Source organism: Heterodontus francisci, chromosome 5 (genome assembly GCF_036365525.1).
Source record: "Heterodontus francisci isolate sHetFra1 chromosome 5, sHetFra1.hap1, whole genome shotgun sequence".
Taxonomy (NCBI): Eukaryota; Metazoa; Chordata; class Chondrichthyes; order Heterodontiformes; family Heterodontidae; genus Heterodontus; species Heterodontus francisci.
This window is the reverse complement of record NC_090375.1, coordinates 49,439,517-49,461,990: the sequence shown is the minus strand read 5'-3', so window position 1 is coordinate 49,461,990 and position 22,474 is coordinate 49,439,517. Positions and strand designations below refer to the sequence as shown.

At 43.9% G+C, this 22,474-nt stretch overlaps 1 protein-coding gene across 2 annotated transcripts in view; it reads left to right on the top strand.

Annotated features, from left to right (window-relative positions):
* LOC137369830 (DNA topoisomerase 1-like) overlaps window positions 1-22,474 on the top strand; it is a 215,935-nt gene that overhangs the window by 132,257 nt on the left and 61,204 nt on the right. The window contains exon 12 of one of the 2 annotated variants that reach the window (XM_068031408.1): window positions 10,143-10,306. In XM_068031408.1, coding sequence (XP_067887509.1) covers window positions 10,143-10,306 — 164 coding nt within the window. Of the gene's footprint in view, window positions 1-10,142; window positions 10,307-11,529; window positions 11,734-22,474 lie in introns of those variants that run through there. The other variant, XM_068031409.1, reaches the window with a different exon arrangement.

Below are 22,474 nucleotides of genomic sequence, written 5' to 3'. Positions count from 1 at the left end.
CCACTGGAGTAGTACCAGATGATTGGAGGGTGGCAAATGTTATTCCCTTGTTCAAGAAAGGGAATAGGGATAACCTTGGAAATTACAGACCAGTCAGTCTTATGTCGGTGGTGGGCAAATTATTGGAGAGGATTCTGAGAGACAGGATTTATGATTATTTGGAAAAGCATAGTTTGATTAGAGATAGTCAGCATGGCTTTGTGAGGGGCAGGTCATGCCTCACAAGCCTTATTGAATTCTTTGAGGATGTGACAAAACACATTGATGAAGGAAGAGCAGTGGATGTGGTGTATATGGATTTTAGCAAGGCGTTTGATAAGGTTCCCCATGGTAGGCTCATTCAGAAAGTAAGGAGGCATGGGATACAGGGAAATTTGGCTGTCTGGATACAAAATTAGCTGGCCCATAGAAGACAGAGGGTGGAAGTAGATGGAAAGTATTCAGCCTGGAGCTCGGTGACCAGTGGTGTTCCGCAGGGATCTGTTCTGGGACCTCTGCTCTTTGTGATTTTTATAAATGACTTGGATGAGGAAGTGGAAGGCTGGGTTAGTAAGTTTGCCGATGGCACAAAGGTTGCTGGAGTTGTGGATAGTGTGGAGGGCTGTTGTAGGTTGCACCGGGACATTGACAGGATGCAGAGCTGGGCTGAGAAGTGGCAGATGGAGTTCAACCTGGAAAAGTGTGAAGTGATTTATTTTGGAAGGTCGAATTTGAATGCAGAATACAGGCTTAAAGACAGGATTCTTGGCAGTGTGGAGGAACAGAGGGATCTTGGGGTCCACGTCCATAGATCCCTCAAAGTTGCCACCCAAGTTGATAGGGTTGTTAAGAAGGCGTATGGGGTGTTGGCTTTCATTAACAGGGGGATTGAGTTTAAGAGCTGCGAGGTTATGCTGCAGCTCTATAAAGCCCTGGTTAGACCACACTTGGAATATTGTGTTCAGTTCTGGTCACCTCATTATAGGAAGGATGTGGAAGCTTTAGAGAGGGTGCAGAGGAGATTTACCAGGATGCTGCCTGGACTGGAGGGCATGTCTTGTGAAGAAAGATTGAGGGAGCTAGGGAGTTTCTCAGTGGAGAGAAGAAGGATGAGAGGTGACTTGATAGAGGGGTACAAGATGATGAGAGGCATAGATAGAGTGGATAGCCAGAGACTTTTTCCCAGGGCGGAAAGGGCCATCACCAGGGGGCATAATTTTAAAGGTGATTGGAGGAAGGTTTAGGGGAGATGTCAGAGGTAGGTTCTTTTACACAGAGAGTTGTGGGTGCATGGAATGCACTGCCAGCGGTGGTAGTAGAAGCAGATACATTAGGGACATTTAAGCGACTCTTGGATAGGTACATGGATGATAGAAGAATGAAGGGTATGTAGGTAGTTTGATCTTAGAGTAGGTTAAAGGGTCGGCACAACATCATGGGCCGAAGGGCCTGTACTGTGCTGTACTGTTCTATGTTCTATAAGTCAACCCCTCCCAACCACAATTCCATTTTGACCCCTTTGACCCATACAATTGCCCTTCCCATGTCTGCCATCTCCATCCCATCGTGTGCCGTCCATCCCCCCCCTCCCCAATCCTCCATCTAGGGTAACTTATTCGTTGGGCTGCCCTTACCTTCTGCAGTTCTGCACAAACTCCCCTCACTCTGTCATCTCTGGTGCTACCAACCGTTGACTGGGGCACATGACGAATATGCAGCTACTCCCCCACGTGCCTGTGCCAGGCTCCAACTACCACATCAACCCACCAACCAATCAGAAAAGTGCAGACAGACATAAACTGCATAATATTATTAGAGTAAATAGGGAGAAACTCTTTTTACTGGTAGGAGTGTTAGTAACGAGAGGACACAGATTTAAAATAATTGTCAAAAGAACCTGAGGGGAGTTGACGAGAAAAATATTTTACCAACAGATTGTTAGAATCTGCAGTGCACTGCCTGAAACTTAGAAGTAGGTTATGTAATAACTTCCAACAGGGATTTTGATACAAATTTTAAAAGTTAAAAATCTGCAGGGTTATGGAGAAGGAGCAAGGGAGTGCGACTAATTTGGATATCTGTTTCAAACCAGCAAAGGCATGGGTGGGTTGAATGGCCACCTTCAGTGCCGTGCTGTTCATGATTCTAAATGCCCTTTATAGTGACCTTCCTGTTTCTACTGTTAGAGGATACTTTATGCATTGCTGAATTACAGAGCAGTTTTGCATATTTGGGCTTGTGCACATAAAAGCACTTGGTCTGAAGCTAGTGCACAGTGGCGCAGTGGTTAGCACCGCAGCCTCACAGCTCCAGCGACCCAGGTTCAATTCTGGGTACTGCCTGTGTGGAGTTTGCAAGTTCTCCCTGTGTGTGCGTGGGTTTCCTCCGGGTGCTCCGGTTTTTTCCCACAGCCAAGAGACTTGCAGGTTGATAGGTAAATTGGCCATTATAAATTGCCCCTAGTATAGGTAGATGGTAGGGGAATATAGGGACAGGTGAGGATGTGGTAGGAATATGGGATTAGTGTAGGATTAGTATAAATGGGTGGTTAATGGTCGGCACAGACTTGGTGGGCCGAAGGTCCTGTTTCAGTGCTGTATCTCTAAATCTAAATCTATCCTAAACTCTTCTCATAAAGAAGAGATGTATGGTCACGTTATTCTGGACAAGTGCTCGAGTTGAAAGGGTGTAATGCTCTAACAGATGATTTTGAAATGCAGTGGATATCCTGAATTCATTACTGTTGTACTGAATGTTACAGGATGAAGGGCTATGGCACAGTGAGGAGCGCCACAATTGAAGCTGGCCGATCAGTCACAAGTGATTTAAGGTCACCTCTTGAGTGGAGCTTTTAGCTATTATAGTCTCAGTCCTTTAAAAACATTCACAGCTTTTTCAAACAAAAAATCATCAATATGAGCTAAAACTGAAGTTTTAGGTGCTTTGTTGCTATTTTGTGATTTAGTCATAATTGTATAACTGCATGAGTATATGCATGACTTTATTTTTAAAAAAAACTTTCCACTTATTTTTTTTTTAAACCACACAAGTATGTGTATATTTTTTTAAAACTATTGATTCACGTGCATTAATTTGCAAACCATTTACAATCTTTTTTCATTTCTGTTTAATTCTCATGACAAATGAGGGCCAGTTCTTAAAATGGCACAGCGAACAATCGGAGAAGGATGCTGAACCTGAACACTGGGATTGGAGTAGATTGAATGAGAATGTTAAAATGATAATGTGATTTTTTTTTTTGTATGTGGAAAAAATAGAAGATCTACAGGATTCTTGGTTCCTGGCAGTTGAAACACTGACCAGGGATCTCTACCTCTGGCAAAAGTGCTACCAAGAACCTCGTGTCACTCCTTTGGGATGCATGCTGAATCAAGGGCCCATTAGGCACTTTACTGGACAGTGGCAGATCTTCCACGGGATCAAGGACCCCGGCAACAGAAATCCCGCCCTTTGACAGCTGCTGGCTAATCGGGCAGTTACAGCTTGTCAGGCTAATTCCCTGATATGCTTGTTCCCTCTGTGACACCCTGGTCTGCTCCTCCACCTCCTCACCCCTTGTCTTCCATCCTCTCTCAGACCTTCCCTCATGGTCTTTTTCCTACCCTCCCCTCTTTTCACTTGCTTAAAACTTTCTAAGTTTTCCCAGTTCTGATGAAGGGTCATCTACCTGAAACGTTAAATGTTTTTCTCTTCGCAGATGCTACCTGATGTGTACTTCCAACAGTTTCTGTTTTTACCCCCAATATACTCAATTACCTTCCTCATCCAAGGCTTCTGAGAGGAGGTCTTTTTTTTTAAGACAAAGTTATGCAGAATACCATGCTTGAGATCTTAGCCAGGTGAAATTATAGAGCATTGTCAGACTAATTAAGCAACTGCAGCTTTCATTCTGACAATTCTGGTAATTCAGATCTGAATGAAGTACTCAGCTGGGCCTCAGGAAGGTTACACATGGGTGTGGGTCAGCTTTGATCTCCCAGGATCCATCCAGATGCTCCCTCCCATCCTTCTTGGAATGAAGCTCTTGATTCTGCTAAACACCTCACCTGTGAGTTTTTATTCATGGGATGTGGGCATCGTTGTAAAGGCCAGCATTTATTGCCCATCTCGAGTTGTCTTGTCTTGTTTTGATACAACGGAGTGGCCACTAGAACATTTTAGAGGGCAGTTTAGTGTCAACCACATTAGTATGGGACTAGTCACATTGGCCAGACCAGATAAAGATGGGGTAATAAAAATAGAAAGTGCTGGAAATACTCAGCAGATCTGGCAGCATCTGTGGAGAGAGCAACAGAGTTAACATTTCAGGTCAATGACCTTTGTCATGCTAGGCCCCCACCTACCAAGAATGAGGCACATTAATTTTGTCATGAACACTGATTTTAAACTGTTAATGGCGTGAAGAAAGGACTTGCTTTAAAAAGAAAAGTTGCCAGATCTTGGCTGGAAAGACATTTGCATATTATCACAGTGCTTAGAAAGGACAAAGGACCATTCCCTGACACATTCAACCCACAGTGGACTTTTGATTACCAGACATTGAAGGTGAAGGAGCTCGCATTCCAGGTTGACTGCTAAGATGGCCAAATACGCAAACAGACATGGTCAAACCAGCTAGTCACATGACTAACCTGCTGGGCAACCTGAGTTTTTTGAATTTGTATAAACAGTTTGGGCAGAAAGCAGAATGCTCCTGGACTGAGAAGATCTCTCCTGGCTGGCTCACCACAGCCTCTCCTGTCTGCCTGCTCCCATCCCTTATTCATGAAACTACAAATCCACTGAAGACACATGAACCCCAGCAGAGAAAAGTCTCCTGCAGAGAACAAGGTTTAAGAAGAATACTGGGCCCCAATGAAAAGCAAGATCTATCTACAATAAAGGACACTACAGTGATCTCGAAGAACCGTAACACAAGTGTGTATGGCTTGTGCATGCTAACGTGGGCGTGTCATGTCTCCATAGGCGTTAACTGAATTAAGAGTTTAATAAAATTTCGCTTTTCTTTAAACCTGAGAAAACCAGTTGTGCTGGTTTCTTTGTCTTACAGTTAGAAAGTGGTGAAAAAGGATTTACCAAGGGGGAGCTGAAAACAGTACTTAAAAATTAAACCCTGTTTTAGTAAGACCAGGTGAAGGCTGAAAGGGAACCCTAGACACCTTTTCTCATCAGGTCGTAACATCTTTCATCAGCACCTGACGGTGTATGAAGAATGCCCTTAATAGGCAGTTTAATTGGCTACCCACTGCTGGCATGCTAGTAAACAATAACCGCCCCCTGCCCTGGATGCAGCCTTCCTAAAAATAGGCCCGAGGCGGGAACATGTCAGCAGACCGGCACGGCAGCCAATGGCACAAAATTGCAGGCACGGCTGCCTGCGCCTTGCTATGAAATTCCAGCCCATAGTGCTCAAAGTGCAACTGTGCAACTGCTGATATTGGAGTGGGAGATGAGGAGTAGGTGTTTTTTGACAAGTAGAATAGGACAAGGATATATGTTGAGGTAAGATGGTGTGAGGCTATGGAAATGAAGCTCAGAATTTAGTGCCAAATTACTTTTTGCAACTGGCAATTCTGTACATTGAAATGTTAATTCTGAGCCCAGACATGCCAACTTGTAAATTTATCACAAGCAACATGATTTCTTAGTTACATTAAAACTCACTTGCGATAGAGCTTTGAAATCTTGGGATTTTTCACAGGCGTTCAAAACTCTGCCTTTCGTAGGCTGTTACATTCTGCTGCTCCCCCGAATACAACATGTAACCACATAACAACTAACAGTACCAGGTGGAGGACTCCACTGCACCAATAGGGCTTGATGCAGCCTGCATGTAATTTATAACATCATCTATAATTGTCATATTGAATAACAAGTAGATGTCAGCAATTGCTAATTACTAAAGTCAGCACTGTTTAAATTAATTCAGATACAGCATTTATCTTGCATTTGTATTTCTACTTTCTGTTGGGGTAAGAGAAATTAATGTGATCTCTTCATCACGTTGCCTGTTACTGTGGTTTCTGTCCTCTACTGCGTGCCCTTGCCCGAGTGACAGCCTATATTCATCTCTGGCGCTGAAAGATCAGAGGTAAGGCTGGTGGCAGAGACTAGAAGATGGTGGTGGTTACATATGAGACTGAAACTGAGTAAGACTGAGGCCTGGGAGGAAGGAGAGAGGCTGCTTCTGGCAGTGTGAAACCTCGGCGGTGGCAGCAGCCCTTGACGTCAGCGGGGGGGGGGGGGGGAGGGGGTCTGTAGACTGCTGTCCATGTCTTGGCCTGAAGTAGCATTTTGTCTTGAATTGTAGCCCAGGTTCAGCTGCTGGTTTGGGGGGACAGATTTGGGGGAGAGAAGCTTTCGTCTTAATGAGAGTTCTAGTTGGAGAGCAAACCCAGTTAAACCTATGATGCTGTGCTCGTTTTAGAGTGGGATTCATTAACACAAGGATGAGTGTGACCCATTGAGTCTGGAGTATTCCACTTTTTCTATTTTAGATGCAATTTTGCGGACTTTAATCTACACAGACAGTAGAGTTTTTGAGTGCAAGAAGTGGGGTGCTGTTTTGTGCAGTGTTGGTTTTTTACCTTAGGCTTTAATCCAGCCTAAATTCAATGGCCTTGGGGCTTCTGGGGCCTCACTTACAAGTAGGTCTGGACTTGCATTGCAAGACTGGCATTAATTGGCAATTTAACTCCGTTGGATGGTGTGGGAAATGGAAGACATCACCGGAGTATGTTAGCTAACAGGCCAACAGATCTTCAGAAAACATGAGTGAGAACAGGAGGAGAGAGCAGCTTTACCCCATGCACAGTGTGGGGGAACCCAGCACTCTGCATTGGGCAGCGCTGAACCTGAACTCCCAGCTCACCTTGCCAACTCCAGCACCTTCAGCAAAGTTGAGAGCCCCTTCCAGCACAGCCAGCCACCCCCACGTCCCCACCTGGCAGTGAGCTCCACAGAGCAGCAAGGATCGGCTGTTAGTGGCCAGAAGGACACAGATACCAAGCACTGAGAAGGACAATGTGCCCTGGGAGAAGATCCAACAGAACATGTTCACCCAGTAACTTCAGGTCGCTTGCCTCGTCGTTGGATGCTCTCTGGTTAGTGCCAGGAAGGGAAGGAGGAAGACCAGCAATGGGGAGAGGATAAGTTGATCTTGACCAGCAGGAGTGACATGGAACTGGGCTAAAATCTTGTGGCTGTAAGTCAATTTTATCAAGAAATAAATGTACTTTTCAATGGTGCCCATTGTGTCTGGGCCATATCAATGTCTGGAAGACCTGAGCAAAGCAGGCCTCACTATCTGGGCATCCTCGTTTTTCCTCAAGGGGTCCTAAATCTGGCATCTGATTCCTCATTAGTATAGGCAAGAGACAAAATGCCTGTCTTAGGCAGTCGCTCAAAGCCTGAAAAATGGCCTGATTCGATCTCTGGTTCTTCATGCATTCTTGGGATGTAGGAAATTAGGCTTTGTTATGCCCAAATGGGCACAGCAAGGTCCAGATTGTACCCATCCCCTAGATCATGACTGACGCCAGCAGCAAGAAGTAGTTCCATGCATTGCACAGCTGCTCTATTCAAAGCCAACAAATTTGAATCAGTCGGGGAAGCCAAACTAGAACCAATGTGGTCTTGGAATGTATTCACCTTTAGACTTTCTATCCCTTTTAATAGGACAGTTCAGAAGGACACAGAATTGTTGCCGTCACTCCAGAGTCTTTTTGCATTAATAGGACAAGCTATTTATGATGACTCGGATCCACTTGGAAACTCAAATTTTTTCCATTTGAAACTTCTATGCAAAATGATGGCATTTGGACAGCAATTCGCGCTAGATGTGGAAAGTGTCATAGAATATTATGTAGAACTGGCAGAAAAGGAACAGTCCATTCAGCTTAAATAGTGTTCCACCTCTGCCCAAGACTCTTTGCACCTTATTTTGTCTAACCCTATCAGCAAATTCTTCTATTCATCTTCATGAATCATGATCTGGAATGCACTTCCTGAAATGGATAGTGGAAGCAGATGCAATCGTAACTTCCAAAAGGGAATTGGATAAATACTTGAAGGGAAAAAAATTTACAGGGCCATGGGGAAAGAGAGGAGTGTGACTAATTGGATAGCTCTACGAAAGAGACGGCAAAGCTCTGACCTGTTAGAGATCGAATAAGCCACTACCAGGTTTAGAAACCACTCTATAGTGGTTTATGTTTATAGTATATAGTTTATGTTTGAAAAAAAAAGCAACTCATATTTATACCAAATCACTTGAATTTTAAGAGTTTGTCCCTTGATTTATGAACGGTGGGGTTGGCATGTCTGTGGCTGCAAAAATAGTGGAGTTAATCCCTACCAGCACTGTCATGATTCCCTGAGATGAAGTCTACCAGAATATTAATTTCAAAGTGAATGAATAAAAAATATGTAAAGGACTACAGAAATGAGAAAGAAGATTGAATGAATTACAGAAACAGAAAATGCTGGAAATACGCAGCAGGTCAGACAGCAACTGTGAAGAGGAAAACAGCGTTAACGTTTCAGGTTCATGTGACGGTCACCCAGACCTGAAACATTAACTTATTTTTCACCACAAAAGCTGCCTGACATGAGTATTTCCAGCATTTTCTGTTTTTTTTGTTTCAGATTTCCAGTATCTGCAGTATTTCGCTTTTGTGTTTGAATGAATTACTTTATGTTCAGTGGCTTTTGGGATAGTTTATTAAACATCCCGGTAGTTTGGCTGAATGAGATCAGTTTACCAGTCTTTACAATAAAGTAGATGTGTTCCATTCAGCCAGAAAATATATACTGCAGTATTTTTCAGTTCTTTCTGAAAGAGGAAAAAGAAACTTCACTAAAATGAATAGTAGTAACCTTTTTTGTTTCGATCATTCTCTTTTACTGTTCCTGAATAGAAACATAGAAAATAGGAGCCGGAGTAGGCCTTTTGAGCCTGCTCCACCATTCATTATGATCATAGCTGATCATCCAACTCTGTAACCTGTTCCTGCTTTCCCCCCATATTCTTTGATCTTTTTTGCCCCAAGAGCTGCATCTAACTCCTTCTTGAAAACATACAATGTTTTGGCCTCAACTGCTTTCTGTGGTAGCGAATTCCACAGGCTCACCACTCTCTGGGTGAAGTAATTTCTCCTCATCTCAGTCCTGAAAGGTTTACCCCCGTATCCTTAAACTATGACCCCTGATTCTGGACTCCCCCACCATCGGTAACATCCTGCGTCTACCCTGTCAAGTCATATGAGAATTTTATAGGTTTCTTTAGATCCCCCCTCACTCTTCTTAACTCCAGTGATTATAATCCTAACTGACTCAATCTCTCCTCATGCGTCAGTCCCGCCATCCCAGGAATCAGTCTAGTAAACCTTCGCTGCACTCCCTCTATAGCATCCTTCCTCAGATAAAGAGACCAAAACTGCACACCAGGTGTGGCCTCACCAAGGCCCTGTATAATTGCAGCAAGACATCCCTGCTTCTGTACTCAAATCCTCTTGCTATGAAGGCCAACATACCATTTGCCTTTTTTTACCGCCTGTTGCGCCTGCATGCTTACCTTCAGCGACTGGTGTACGAGAACACCCGGGTCTCGTTGCATATTCCCGTCTCTGTTTATAGCCATTCAGATAATCTGCCTTCCTGTTTTTGCTACCAAAGTGGATAACCTCACATTTATCCACATTATACTGCATCTGCCATGCATTTGCCCACTCACTCAACTTGTCCAAATCACCCTGAAGCCCCTCTGCATCCTCCTCACAACTCACCCTCCCACCCAGTTTTGTGTCATCTGCAAATTTGGAGATATTACGTTTAGTTCCCTCATCTAAATCATTAATATATATTGTGAATAGCTGGGATCCTAGCACCGATCCCTGCGGTACCCCACTAGTCACTGCCTGCCATTCGGAAAAAGACCCGATTATTCCTACTCTTTGTTTCTTGTCTGCCAACCAATTTTCTATCCATCACAATATACTACCCCCAATCCCATGCGTTTTAATTTTACATGCTAATCTCTTCTGTGGGATATGAATGTTGAATATGAATATTCTCATGAATACCATGTTAACATGCTCAGTGTTTCTAAAAAAAAAAGGTTTGTATTTTTAATTTGAGAACAGACATCATGTGCACATACTGCATTAAGAAGGAATTCGGCGAAGGTAAAGAAGAACGTGAAGAGCGCAATCAACGAAACGGGGGGAAAGCAGAAATTGAGGAAGGAAAAAAGCAAGGCCCAATTGAAAGAGGAAAAGATGAAAAGCGATGCAGAAAAATGGAAATGGTGAGATTAATAGGTTTGAGATGGGGAATAGAGTTTGTATAATAGTGTCAATTGTTCTTAAATTTGTTACTTTTGATCTGATCATCATTACCCTTTCTTTGTACTTCTGTGCAGTGTCTCAAAAATGTAGGATTGAGAGCAGATAAGCTCACCTTTCTGTATTGAGAGGGGTATTTTAATACAATTGGACTTTATTATCCTGCTTTCCTAATCTAAAATGCGAGCGGTGGAAAAAGACTAGTAGCGTAAAACCTCCCCCGACCCCCCCCCCCACCCCCTTTAAGCTGACCACTAAACTCTCAGTCCCTATTACATTTGTGGTTTCCTTGCATTAAAAGAGGGTCCAACTTGAAAGAAAGACTTACATTTATATCGTGCTTTTCATGACCTCAGGATGTTACGAAGCACTTCATAGCCAATGAAGTATACCAATTAATGCTGTAATGTGGAAAACGCAGCTACCAATTTGCACACAGCAATGTTCCACAAATAGGAGTGAAATAAATAATGAATTATTGGTTTAGGTATTCATTCAAGGATCACTATTGCCCAGGCCTCTGAGGGAACTTCTGTTCGAATACTGCTGTGGGATCTCTTGTGCTCACCTGAGAGGGCAGTCAAGGCTTTGGTGTAACAGCTCACGTGAAAGTCAGCACCTCCGACAATGCAGCACACCCTCAGTACTGTGCTGGGGTGTCACCTAGATTATGTGCTTGAATGTCTGGAGTGGGACTTGAACTTGTAACCTTCTGACTTGAGAATGCTACCACTGAGTGAAGGCTGACATTCGAGACCTGTTCTACTTCATTATTTGAAAGATTGATCAAATGTTTTCAAGATGTCTTTTCTGCAGAAAGAAAATTAGTTAAATAGAATTGTCTTTCATTATTTTCAAGTCGATGCTGCATCTTTGGCAGGGTCCAGAAACTACGTGAGAATTTATAAAGGAACAAAAATTATAAAATAAACCTAATTGCTATTAAGTTGAAAACATTTTTTTTTACTTTGAAACTATCAATAATAAATGAGGCTGTTTTATTCTTTTCTCCATTATCCTGTTTTCTCTTTTCCCCTCTGTTCGTACATACGCTCAAATAAAATTGAGAATATAACTGGGAACTGAAAGTGAGGCTTATGCTGGTCTGCAGGATCACTTACCATGTGCAGAAGTTTGTCTGCAGGAAGTTTAAAAAAAAAATCACAGGAAGTGTTACCAAGGTGAAAGTTCAAAATGCAACAGAAGGAGTGAAGCAAGTGTTTTGTGTGGGGGATTTCTTTTTAAGTGTAACATGTTTTGTTATGTTCAGATTTGTGGCTACTGTAAATAATATAGCCTTTACTAATTTCAACATTAAGCACACCTATTTATTTGTTAGGACTTTAAGATGCAAAGTTTCTTATCAGAGAGCACAATTTGCAGAAAAGAGGTAGGTTAAAAGTTTCAATTCTGTAGTTGGGTGAGGTAAAGTGGGAATTACTGGAAAGGGAGGGGATTGTTTTAAAGAAAGAAATAGTAATATTTGCTGTCTTCAGACTGTTTTAAATTTATTTTATACTGGTTAACCCTTCCGTCCTTTCACTGCTGAGGCAATGTGATGGGCTTACTGGTGTATGTGGCCTGTGTATGAGATTAATTGACTGGAAAATAGGGTGGCTGGGAAAGAGATGCTTGGTTGCACAGTATTAAGCTTGCCTATAATGAAAGTGAGGCTTTAAAGAATTGCGAGCTTTTAATCGAGCAGTTAAAAATAGTGAAGGTAACTGCAACCCTCCAATGCACTGTGGAGCCCTGATGCAACAGCAGGGTCTCAGCTGCCGCTGGACTAGTAATTAGACCACTATCAAGTTTTATTCTGTAGAAAATTGGTCATAGTAGTATAGGCTAGTGATTAAAGGTAGACTCCCAGGCTTGTAAATAAACTTAAATAACTTGTGTAAAGAGACTAAAAAAGTTGGGATTGTTTTCCTTTGAACAGCGAAGTTAAGAGGATTTAATTGAAGTGTTCAAAGTTATGAGGGGTTTTGGTAGGATAAATGAGAAACTGTTTCCACTAGTAGAAGGGTCAGTAACCATAAAGCATAGATTTAAGATAGTTAGCAAAAAAAAGGGAGATGAGAATTTTTCTATGCAGCAAGTTATGATCTGGAATGCACTACTTGAAAGGGTGATAAAAGCTGATTAATGGTAACTTTCGAAAGGGAATTAGATATATACTTGAAAAGGAAAAATTGCAGGGCTATAGTAAAAATGGCAGGAGAGTGGGACTAATTGGATAGCTCTTACAAGAACACAAGAAATAGGAGCAGAAGTAGACCATATGGCCCATCGAGCCTGCTCCGCCATTCAGTACGATCATGGTTGATCTTGGGCTTCAATTCCATTTTTATGCCCGCTCCCCATGTCCCTTGATTCCCTGCGAGACCTAAAATCTATCCATCCCAGCCTTTCTATACCACACAAAGCAGTTGAAGCCAAAACATTGTATGTTTTCAAGAAGGAATTAGATATAGCTCTTGGGTCTAAAGGGATCAAAGGGTATGGGGCGAAAGCTGGAACAGCTTACTGAGTTGGATGATCAGCCATGATCATAATGAATGGCGGAGCAGGCGCGAAGGGCTGAATGGCCTACTCCTCCTATTTTCTATGTTAAATGTATTTAATAGAGCATCTACAACCCTCTGGGTAGAGAATTCCAAAGTTTCACAACCCTTTGAGTGTAGTAGTTTCTCTTTGTCTCAGTCCTGAATGATTGGCTCCTTTATCCTGAGACTGTGTTCTGTGTTCTAGATTCCCTGACCAGTGGGAACAGTCTCTCAACTTCTACCCTATTTCTACCCTCTTTCAGAATCTTGTATGTCTCAATTATATCACCTCTCATTATTCTGAACTCCAGAGAATATAGGCCCAATTTACTCAGCCTCTCATCATAGCACAACCCCCCTCATCCCAGAGAACAATTTAGTAAATCTTCGCTGCACTGCCTTCAGTGCAAGTATATCCTTTCGAAATGTGGAGACCAAAACTGCACATAGTATTGCAGGTGGGGTCTCACCAAAGCCCTGTACAATTGTAGTAAGACTACTTTATTCCTGTACTCCAATCCCCTTGCAATAAAGGCCAACATGCCATTTGCCTTCCTAATAGCCTGCTGTACTGCATGTTAACTTTTTGTACCTTCCTTGTACGAGTACCCCCAAGTAGAGGCCTGCAACCCGATGGGACCTGACGAGAAGTGTCTGGTTCGGGTCGGGTCGGGCTGGACACGCAGGGTCAGTGCTGTGCCACTAAGTATTTAAAAAAAACTTACCTGAGCTGGGAGTCCGGGACAAAACTGAGTCTGCGCACTGAGCGAGTGACATCACAATGATGTCATCATGCATGCGCGGCAGCTTCATGGAGGTTCCGAGTCGGGAGGTAAGTAAACGGACGGTCGGGTCGGGCTTGGGGCAAAAGCGGAGGGACTCGGGCCGGGTCGGGCTCGTTTTCCCAACCTAAAGTAGGCCTGTACCCTCAAGTCTCTCTGAACATAGACACTTACCAGTTTCACACCTTTTATAAAAAAAAAAAAATTCCTTTTCTATTTTTATGACCAAGGTGCATAATTTCACACTTTCCTACATTATACTACATTTGCCACCTTGTTGCCCACTCAATTAACCTGTCTATATCTCTTTGCAGCCCCTCTACGTCCTCCCCGCAGCTTACTTTTCCACTGAGCTTTGTATGATCAGCAAACATAGATACATTACTCTGTCTCTTCATCCAAGTCATTAATATAGAGTGTAAATAGCTGAGACCCCAGCACTGATCCTTACAGCACCCCACTATTCACTGCCTGCCAACTTGAAAATGCCCTATTTATGCCCACTCTTTGCTTCCTGTCTGTTAACCAGTCCCTTATCCGAACTAATATATTACCTCCAACACCATGAGTCCTTATTTTGCCTATTAATCTTTTATGTGGCACTTTATCGAATGCCTTTTGAAAATCCAGGTATGCTACATCTACTGGTTCCCCTTTATCTACCCTACTAGTTACATTCTCAAAAACCTCTAATAAATTTGTCAAACAGGATCTCCCTTTAGTAAAACTTGCTGACTTGTTCTAATCATACTATGCCTGTCCAAGTGCAATGTTAAGACTACTTTAATAGTTTTCAGCATCTTCCCAACAACTGATAGGCTAACTGGCCAGTAGTTCCCTGTTTTCTCTCCACCTCCTTTCTTGAAAAGTGGCGTATTGCCAACTTTCTGACTGGACCATTCCTGAATCTAAGGAATTCTGGAAAATCATAGCCAGCGCATCCACTATCTCTGCAGCTATCTCTTTAAGAACCTTAGGATGTAGGCCATCTGGTTCCAGGGACTTGTCAGATTTTCGTCCCTCAAATTTCGATATTTCATCTTGGCTGATATCAATACCCTTAATTTCATCACTCTTTTTAGCCCCTAGGTTACTGCCTATTTCTGGTATGGAACTTGTGTCTTCTACTGTGAAACAAAATATTTGTTCAGTGCCTCTGCCATTTCCTCGTTCCCTATGATGATTTTCCTGTCTCTGCCTCTTGGGGACCAACGTCTACTTTAACTACCCTCTTCCTTTTTATGTACTTATAAAAGCTCTTACAATCTGTTTTTATTTTTCTAGCTAGTTTGCTCTCAATCTATTTTTTCCCTTTTTATCAACTTTTTGGTGGTCCTTCCTTTGTTGGTTTCTGAAACACTCCCAAACCTCAGACTTGCTACTGTTTTTTGCAACATTGTAAGCCTCTTTTAATCTAATACTCTCTCACATGCTGAGTGAGCCATGGATGGGTCGGTCTTGTTGAGTCTTTGCTTTTGAACAGAATATACTTTTGTTGAACCCTTTGAATTATTTCTTTAAATGGTTTCCACTGTTTTATTTACCGCCGTACCTTCCAGTCTATTTACCCAATTAACCTTAGCCAGTTCTCCCCTCATACCTTTATAATTGGCTTTAATTAAATTTAAGATTCTTGATTGTGATTGAAATGTGTCACTTTCAAACTTAACATGAAATTCATTGGTATTATCACTATTTCCCAGTGGATCCTTTACTATGACATTGCTTATTAACCATGCTTCATTACACAATACGAGATCTAAGATAGCTTTATCCCTAGTCCGTTCTACAATGTATTTCTCTAAGAAACTCTACACAAAAGCATTCTACAAATTCTTCATCTAGACCACTGACAATTTGATTGTCCCAGTCTATATGCAGATCAAAGTCTCCCACAAATAATACATTACCTTTTTACATGCTCCAGTAATTTCACATTTAATGTTCTGTCCAATAATATAACTACTGTTAGGGGGTCTGTAAAGTACTCCTACCAGTGTTTTCTGACTCATGCTATTCCTAATTTCCACCCTAACTGATTCTACTTCATGGTCTTCTGAGGCCAGATTCCCCCTCCTTAATGCCCTTATGCCATCCTTTACTATCAGGGCTGCCCCTCCTCCTTTGCCATTCTGTCTGTGTCTCCGAAATATTGTGTACCTGGAATACTTATTTCCCAACCTTGATGATCTTGTAACCGTGTCTAAGTAATGGCAATTAATTTTATTTTCTATTCATTCATGGGATGTGGGTGTCGCTGGCTGGGCCAACATTTATTGCCCATCCCTAATTGCCCTCGAGAAGGTGGTGGTGAGCTGCCACCTTGAACTGCTGCAGTCCATGTGAGGTAGGTACACCCACAGTTTTAGATCTAGGTCATTTACCTCTGTTCGTGCCACAAGTTCATCTATCCTATTAGAGATGCTTCATGCATTCAGATAAAGGAACCTTAATTTCATTATTCTACCTCTATTCCCTGCAGTGATCTTATTTGCCAATGTGCAATTTTTGTTAAACTCTGTGTTCCTTCCTGTCCCATTCTGTTGGGAGTTACCCACATCACTACCCTACTGAGATGCCCTGCCCCCTCTTTCTTCCCCCCCACCTTTGGATTTCTAAATTTCCCTTCACCTTGTTAGTTTAAAGCCCTGTCCCCAGCCCTAGTTACGCAATTGGCCAGGACACTGGTTCCAGCCTGGTTCACGTGAAGCCCATCCCAACAGAATAGCTCCCTCTTCCCCAAGTACTGATGCCAGAGTCCCAAGAATCGAAACCTCTTCTTCCCACACCACTCTTTGAGCCACGCGTTTAGTTCTCTAATCTACTTGACCCTGCGCCAAGTTGCGCATGGCTCCGGTAACAATCCAGAGATGATTACCTTTGATCTGCATTTTAATTTGGACCCTAACTCCTCAAATTCTCTGAGTGGAACATCATTACAAAGAACAAAGTGATTATTGACAACGTAGCTGGCAGCTCACATCATCAGACTGTGCCAATCTGCACATGCGCAGATTGGTTCCTACTCTTTGCGCATGTGCTGTGTTCTGCGTTGCCAGGACTGGTTGGCGCATACGCAGCTGACATCATTGTGTAACGCGGGCAGAGAGTGGGGGAAGTGGGGAGAGCGCGGAGGTCGGGGAAAGGGGGCGGGGGGGGGGAGAGCGTGGCCGAAGAACTTGGTGGGTGCGCTCTTCTCTTCCTCCTCCTTCTCCCCCCAAACTAGGTTGCCTTCGTGTGATTATTTGAGCACCGCCATCTTTGGTCCTGGCAGCTGTCTGATGTCACAGGCTGTATTTGTGCATGTGCCACTGCAGTGCCACCTAGTGGTGTGTTGTCAGCAAACTCCTACAAAGCATCAGTACAGGCATGATGAGCTAAATGACCATCTTCTGTGCATGATTATATATTATAATGATTCAATACTTGCCAAGACAGGATAAATTGGCCGGGATTTAATCCCCGTGATGGGGTCCAGGCAGCTGGTTGGAAGGCAAGGGAGAACCCGCCTCGATCCTTTGTCAGACCCCTGTTGGAATTACATGGCGCAGCCAATTAGCTGTCGGGGGACACATCACATTAAGAGATGGGGTCCCACCTCCAGAGCTGTTGGCCAGTCGGAGGGCCAGCAGCTCAGCAGTGCCACTGGGAGCAGTGGCCACTATCGGTATTGCAAAAGGCCTACAGTGGACAGGATGTCAGAGACCCTGGGAATGGGTAAATGGGGTTGGGGTTGCTGGCACCAGTCAGACAGACCCCAATGAGTGGGTGTTGCCATGGGGGCAGGGCTCTCCGGGGCCATGGATTGCCCCCACAGAAAAGGGATTCCTCCCGACCTTGAGTACGCGAGGACGCAGTCAGGTTTCACCTGACGGTGCCTTCAAGCAGCGGCGAGCTAGTGATCAGCTGGGAAGGTCAGTTTCAAAGTAAACTTAATTTCCTTTTGTTTTCGGTGGAGACCAGGGGGCTGCTGGGTAAGTAAAACCCTATATATTTGGGCCGTTTCTGAACCCGAGACACTACACTGGTAGTAGCTCCCACCCGCCCTCCTCCTCTAACCAAAAAAAAAAGGACTCGGTGGTGTGTAGATAAGGTAAGGCTTTTTCTATTTCTCTTTTTTTTTATCATGTGATTGGTAAAAAACTTTTCGTTCCTTTTTCATTTAACTAAGTTTAATCTTAAGATTAAAAATGGCAGGAGATCTCAGACCCGTGACATGCTCCTCTTGCTCAATGTGGGAGCTCAGGGACATGGCTGATGTCCCTGACTCCTTCACGTGCAGGAAGTGTGTCCAGCTGCAGCTCTTGTTAGACCGCATGACGGCTCTGGAGCTGCGGATGGACTCACTTTGGAGCATCCGCGATGCTGAGGAGGTCGTGGATAGCACGTTTAGTGAATTGGTCACACCGCAGATTAGGATTGCTGAGGGAGAAAGGGAATGGGTGACCAAACGGCAGAGAAAGAGCAGGAAGGCAGCGCAGGTGTCCCCTGCGGTCATCTCCCTCCACAACAGGTATACCGTTTTGGATACTGTTGAGGGAGATGGCTCACCAGGGGAAGGCAGCAGTAGCCAGGTTCATGGCACTGTGGCTGGCTCTGCTGTTCAGAAGGGCGGGAAAAAGAGTGGAAGGGCTATCGTCATAGGGGATTCGATTGTAAGGGGAGTAGATAGGCTGTTCTGTGGTCGAAAACGAGACTCCCGAATGGTATGTTGCCTCCCAGGTGCACGGGTCAGGGATGTCTCAGATCGGCTGCAGAACATTCTGAAGGGGGAGGGTGAACAGCCAGTTGTCGTTGTGCACATAGGCACCAATGATATAGGTAAAAAACGGGATGAGGTCCTACAAGCAGAATTTAGGGAGTTAGGAGCCAAGTTAAAAAGTAGGACCTCAGAGGTAGTAATCTCAGGATTGCTACCAGTGCCACGTGATAGTCAGAGTAGAAATGAAAGAATAGTCAGGATGAATGCGTGGCTTGAGAGATGGTGCAGGAAGGAGGGGTTCAGATTTTTGGGACATTGGGACCGGTTCTGGGGGAGGTGGGACTATTACAAATTGGACGGTCTACACCTGGGCCGGACTGGAACCAATGTCCTTGGGAGTGCTTTTGCTAGCGCTGTTGGGGAGGGTTTAAACTAATGTGGCAGGGGGATGGGAACCAAATGAGGAGGTCAGTGGACAGTAAGGAGGTAGTAACTAAAGCCTGTAAGGAACTAGATAATGAAGTCAGCGTGACTAAGGGGAAGAGTAGGCAGGGAGCAGATGATGAATGCAAAGGGACTGGTGGTCTGAGGTGCATTTGTTTTAATGCAAGAAGTGTAGTAGGTAAGGCAGATGAACTTAGGGCTTGGATTAGTACCTGGGAGTATGATGTTATTGCTATTACTGAGACTTGGTTGAGGGAAGGGCATGATTGGCAACTAAATATCCCAGGATATAGATGCTTCAGGCGGGATAGAGAGGGAGGTAAAAGGGGTGGAGGAGTTGCATTACTGGTCAAAGAGGATATCACAGCTGTGCTGAAGGAGGGCACTATGGAGGACTCGAGCAGTGAGGCAATATGGGCAGAACTCAGAAATAGGAAGGGTGCAGTAACAATGTTGGGACTGTACTACAGGCCTCCCAACAGCGAGCGTGAGATAGAGGTACAAAAATGTAAACTGATTATGGAAAGATGTAGGAGCAACAGGGTGGTGGTGATAGGAGATTTTAATTTTCCCAACATTGACTGGGATTCACTTCGTGTTAGAGGTCTAGATGAAGCAGAATTTGTCAGAGCATCCAGGAGGGTTTTCTAGAGCAGTATGTAAATAGTCCAACTCTGGAAGGGGCCATACTGGACCTGGTGTTGGGGAATGAGCCCGGCCAGGTGGTTGAAGTTTCAGTAGGGGACTACTTTGGGAATAGTGATCACAATTCCGTAAGTGTCCATGAGTATTCTAAAAAAGACGAGAGTGGTCCTAAAGGAAGAGTGCTAAATTGGGGGAAGGCCAACTATACCAAAATTCGGCAGGAGCTGGGGAATGTAGATTGGGAGCAGCTGTTTGAAGGTAAATCCACATTTGATACGTGGGAGGCTTTTAAACAGAGGTTGATAAGCGTGCAGGAGAGACATGTTCGTGTGAAAATGAGGGATAGAAATGGCAAGATTAGGGAACCATGGATGACAGGTGAAATTGTGAGACTAGCTGAGAGGGAAAAGGAAGCATACATAAGGTCTAGGTGGCTGAAGAAAGACGAAGCTTTGAAAGAATATCGGGAATGTAGGACCAATCTGAAACGAGGAATGAAGAGGGCTAAAAGGGGTCATGAAATATCTTTAGCAAACAGGGTTAAGGAAAATCCCAAAGCCTTTTATTCATATATAAGGAGCAAGAGGGTAACTAGAGAAAGGATTGGCCCACTCAAGGACAAAGGAGGAAAGTTATGCGTGGAGTCAGAGCAAATGGGTGAGATTCTAAACGAGTACTTTGCATCGGTATTCACCGAGGAGAGGGACATGAAGGATGTTGAGGTTAGGAACAGATGTTTGATTACTCTAGGTCAAGTCGGCATAAGGATGGAGGAAGTGTTGGGTATTCTAAAAGGCATTAAGGTGGACAAGTCCCCAGGTCCGGATGGGATCTATCCCAGGTTACTGTGGGAAGCGAGAGGGGAAATAGCTGGGGCAACAGGAGACAGAGAGTAGCAGTGGAAGGGAGTTTCTCAAAATGGAGACGTGTGACCAGTGGTGTTCCACAGGGATCCGTGCTGGGACCACTGTTGTTTGTGATATACATGAATGATTTGGAGGAAAGTATAGGTGGTCTGATTAGCAAGTTTGCAGATAGTGAAGGGGACTGTCAGAAAATACAGCAGAATATAGATAGACTGGAGAGTTGGGCAGAGAAATGGCAGATGGAGTTCAATCAGGGCAAATGCGAGGTGATGCATTTTGGAAGATCCAATTCAAGAGTGAACTATACAGTAAATGGAAAAGTCTTGGGGAAAATTATTGTACAGAGAGATTTGGGTGTTCAGGTCCATTGTTCCCTGAAGGTGGCAACGCAGGTCAATAGAGTGGTCAAGAAGGCATACGGCATGCTTTCCTTCATCGGACGGGGTATTGAGTACAAGAGTTGGCAGGTCATGTTACAGTTGTATAGGACTTTGGTTCGGCCACATTTGGAATACTGCGTGCAGTTCTGGTCGCCTCATTACCAAAAGGATGTAGATGCTTTGGAGAGGGTGCAGAGGAGGTTCACCAGGATGTTGCCTGGTATGGAGGGCGCTAGCTATGAAGAGAGGTTGAGTAGATTAGGATTATTTTCATTAGAAAGACGGAGATTGAGGGGGGACCTGATTGAGGTGTTCAAAATCATGAGAGGTATAGACAGGGTGGATAGCAAGAAGCTTTTTCCCAGAGTGGGGGATTCAATTACTAGGGGTCACGAGTTCAAAGTGAGAGGGGATAAGTTTAGGGGGGATATGCGTGGAAAGTTCTTTACGCAGAGGGTGGTGGGTGCCTGGAACGTGTTGCCAGCGGAGGTGGTAGATGCGGGCACGATAGCGTCTTTTAAGATGTATCTAGACAGATACATGAATGGGCAGGAAGTAAAGAGATACAGACCCTTAGAAAATAGGCGTCATGTTTAGATAGAGGATCTGGATCGGCGCAGGCTTGGAGGGCCGAAGGGCCTGTTCCTGTGCTGTAATTTTCTTCTTTTTGTTTTTTAAGTGGCCCTTAAAATATAAAATAAAATACTGCAGATGCTCGAAATCTGAAATAGAAACAAGAAATGCTGGAAATACTCAGTAGGTCAGGCAGCATCTGTGGAGAGAAGCGCAGAGTTAACGTTTCAGGTCAGTGACCTTTCATCAGAACTGATAAAGGGTCTCTGACCTGAAACGTTAAGTCTGCTTCTCTCTCCACAGATGCTGCTGAGTATTTCCAGCATTTCTTGTTTCTATTATTTCCAGCATTTCTTGTTTTTACTTAAGTGGCCATTGATTGGCCTGGGGTGGGAAGGCTGTCCTCGGCTTTTCCTGCCATGGACAAAATGGCAGGGGTTCAGGATAACATCAGGCATGCTGCTTGATGCCACCACTTGCTATTTTGTGTACCCCCTGCCTCTGTTCCTGTCTCCAAGTACAGGATAAAATCCTGCCCATTGTTGCTGATTTTGGTCGCTGCTGCCTGTTGTGTCTTGATGCAGAAACTTCCAGAGAGCTTTAATTTCTTGTAATGGTCTGGTTTAATGTGCTTATTGGTTCTTTTTAACTTGTAGTTATTGATTTGTTGAATAACACCAAAATAAATGTTATAAAGATGTTAAACAGCCCAGCCACAATATAAAATCCACCCAGTGTCTTGTGGCGTAGTAGGTTGAAATTCCCAGTGTACTGTAAATGTGCAGTACCTCTTGCTGTCCACTTTTGGGTCATGTGTGCTGTAGGCAGTGGATTTGACTTGCTATCGCCAATCTCACGCTTGAGCTATGCACTGTGATTCCACCGCTTGACTTGAATTTGAATCTACCACAAACTAAAGTTATCATGGACTGCTGTCGGTAAGGGGCCTGTTGAAATTAATTGAAGCAGTGTCAACCCTGGTCTTAGTGAGAATAAGGACCTAAAACAAAACTACCCTAAATGACCACCTTACTCCAAAAAACATTAGTTTGCAGTGTAGATAATTCACTGTACTACAATGGAGGAACAGGGTGGTTTCCTGGGGAAGCTGACATGGAAGTGATTACACTCTACCAATATTACTTGCCTCAGACAAATATTAGAATGACTCATGGCACATTTCTTACATTATG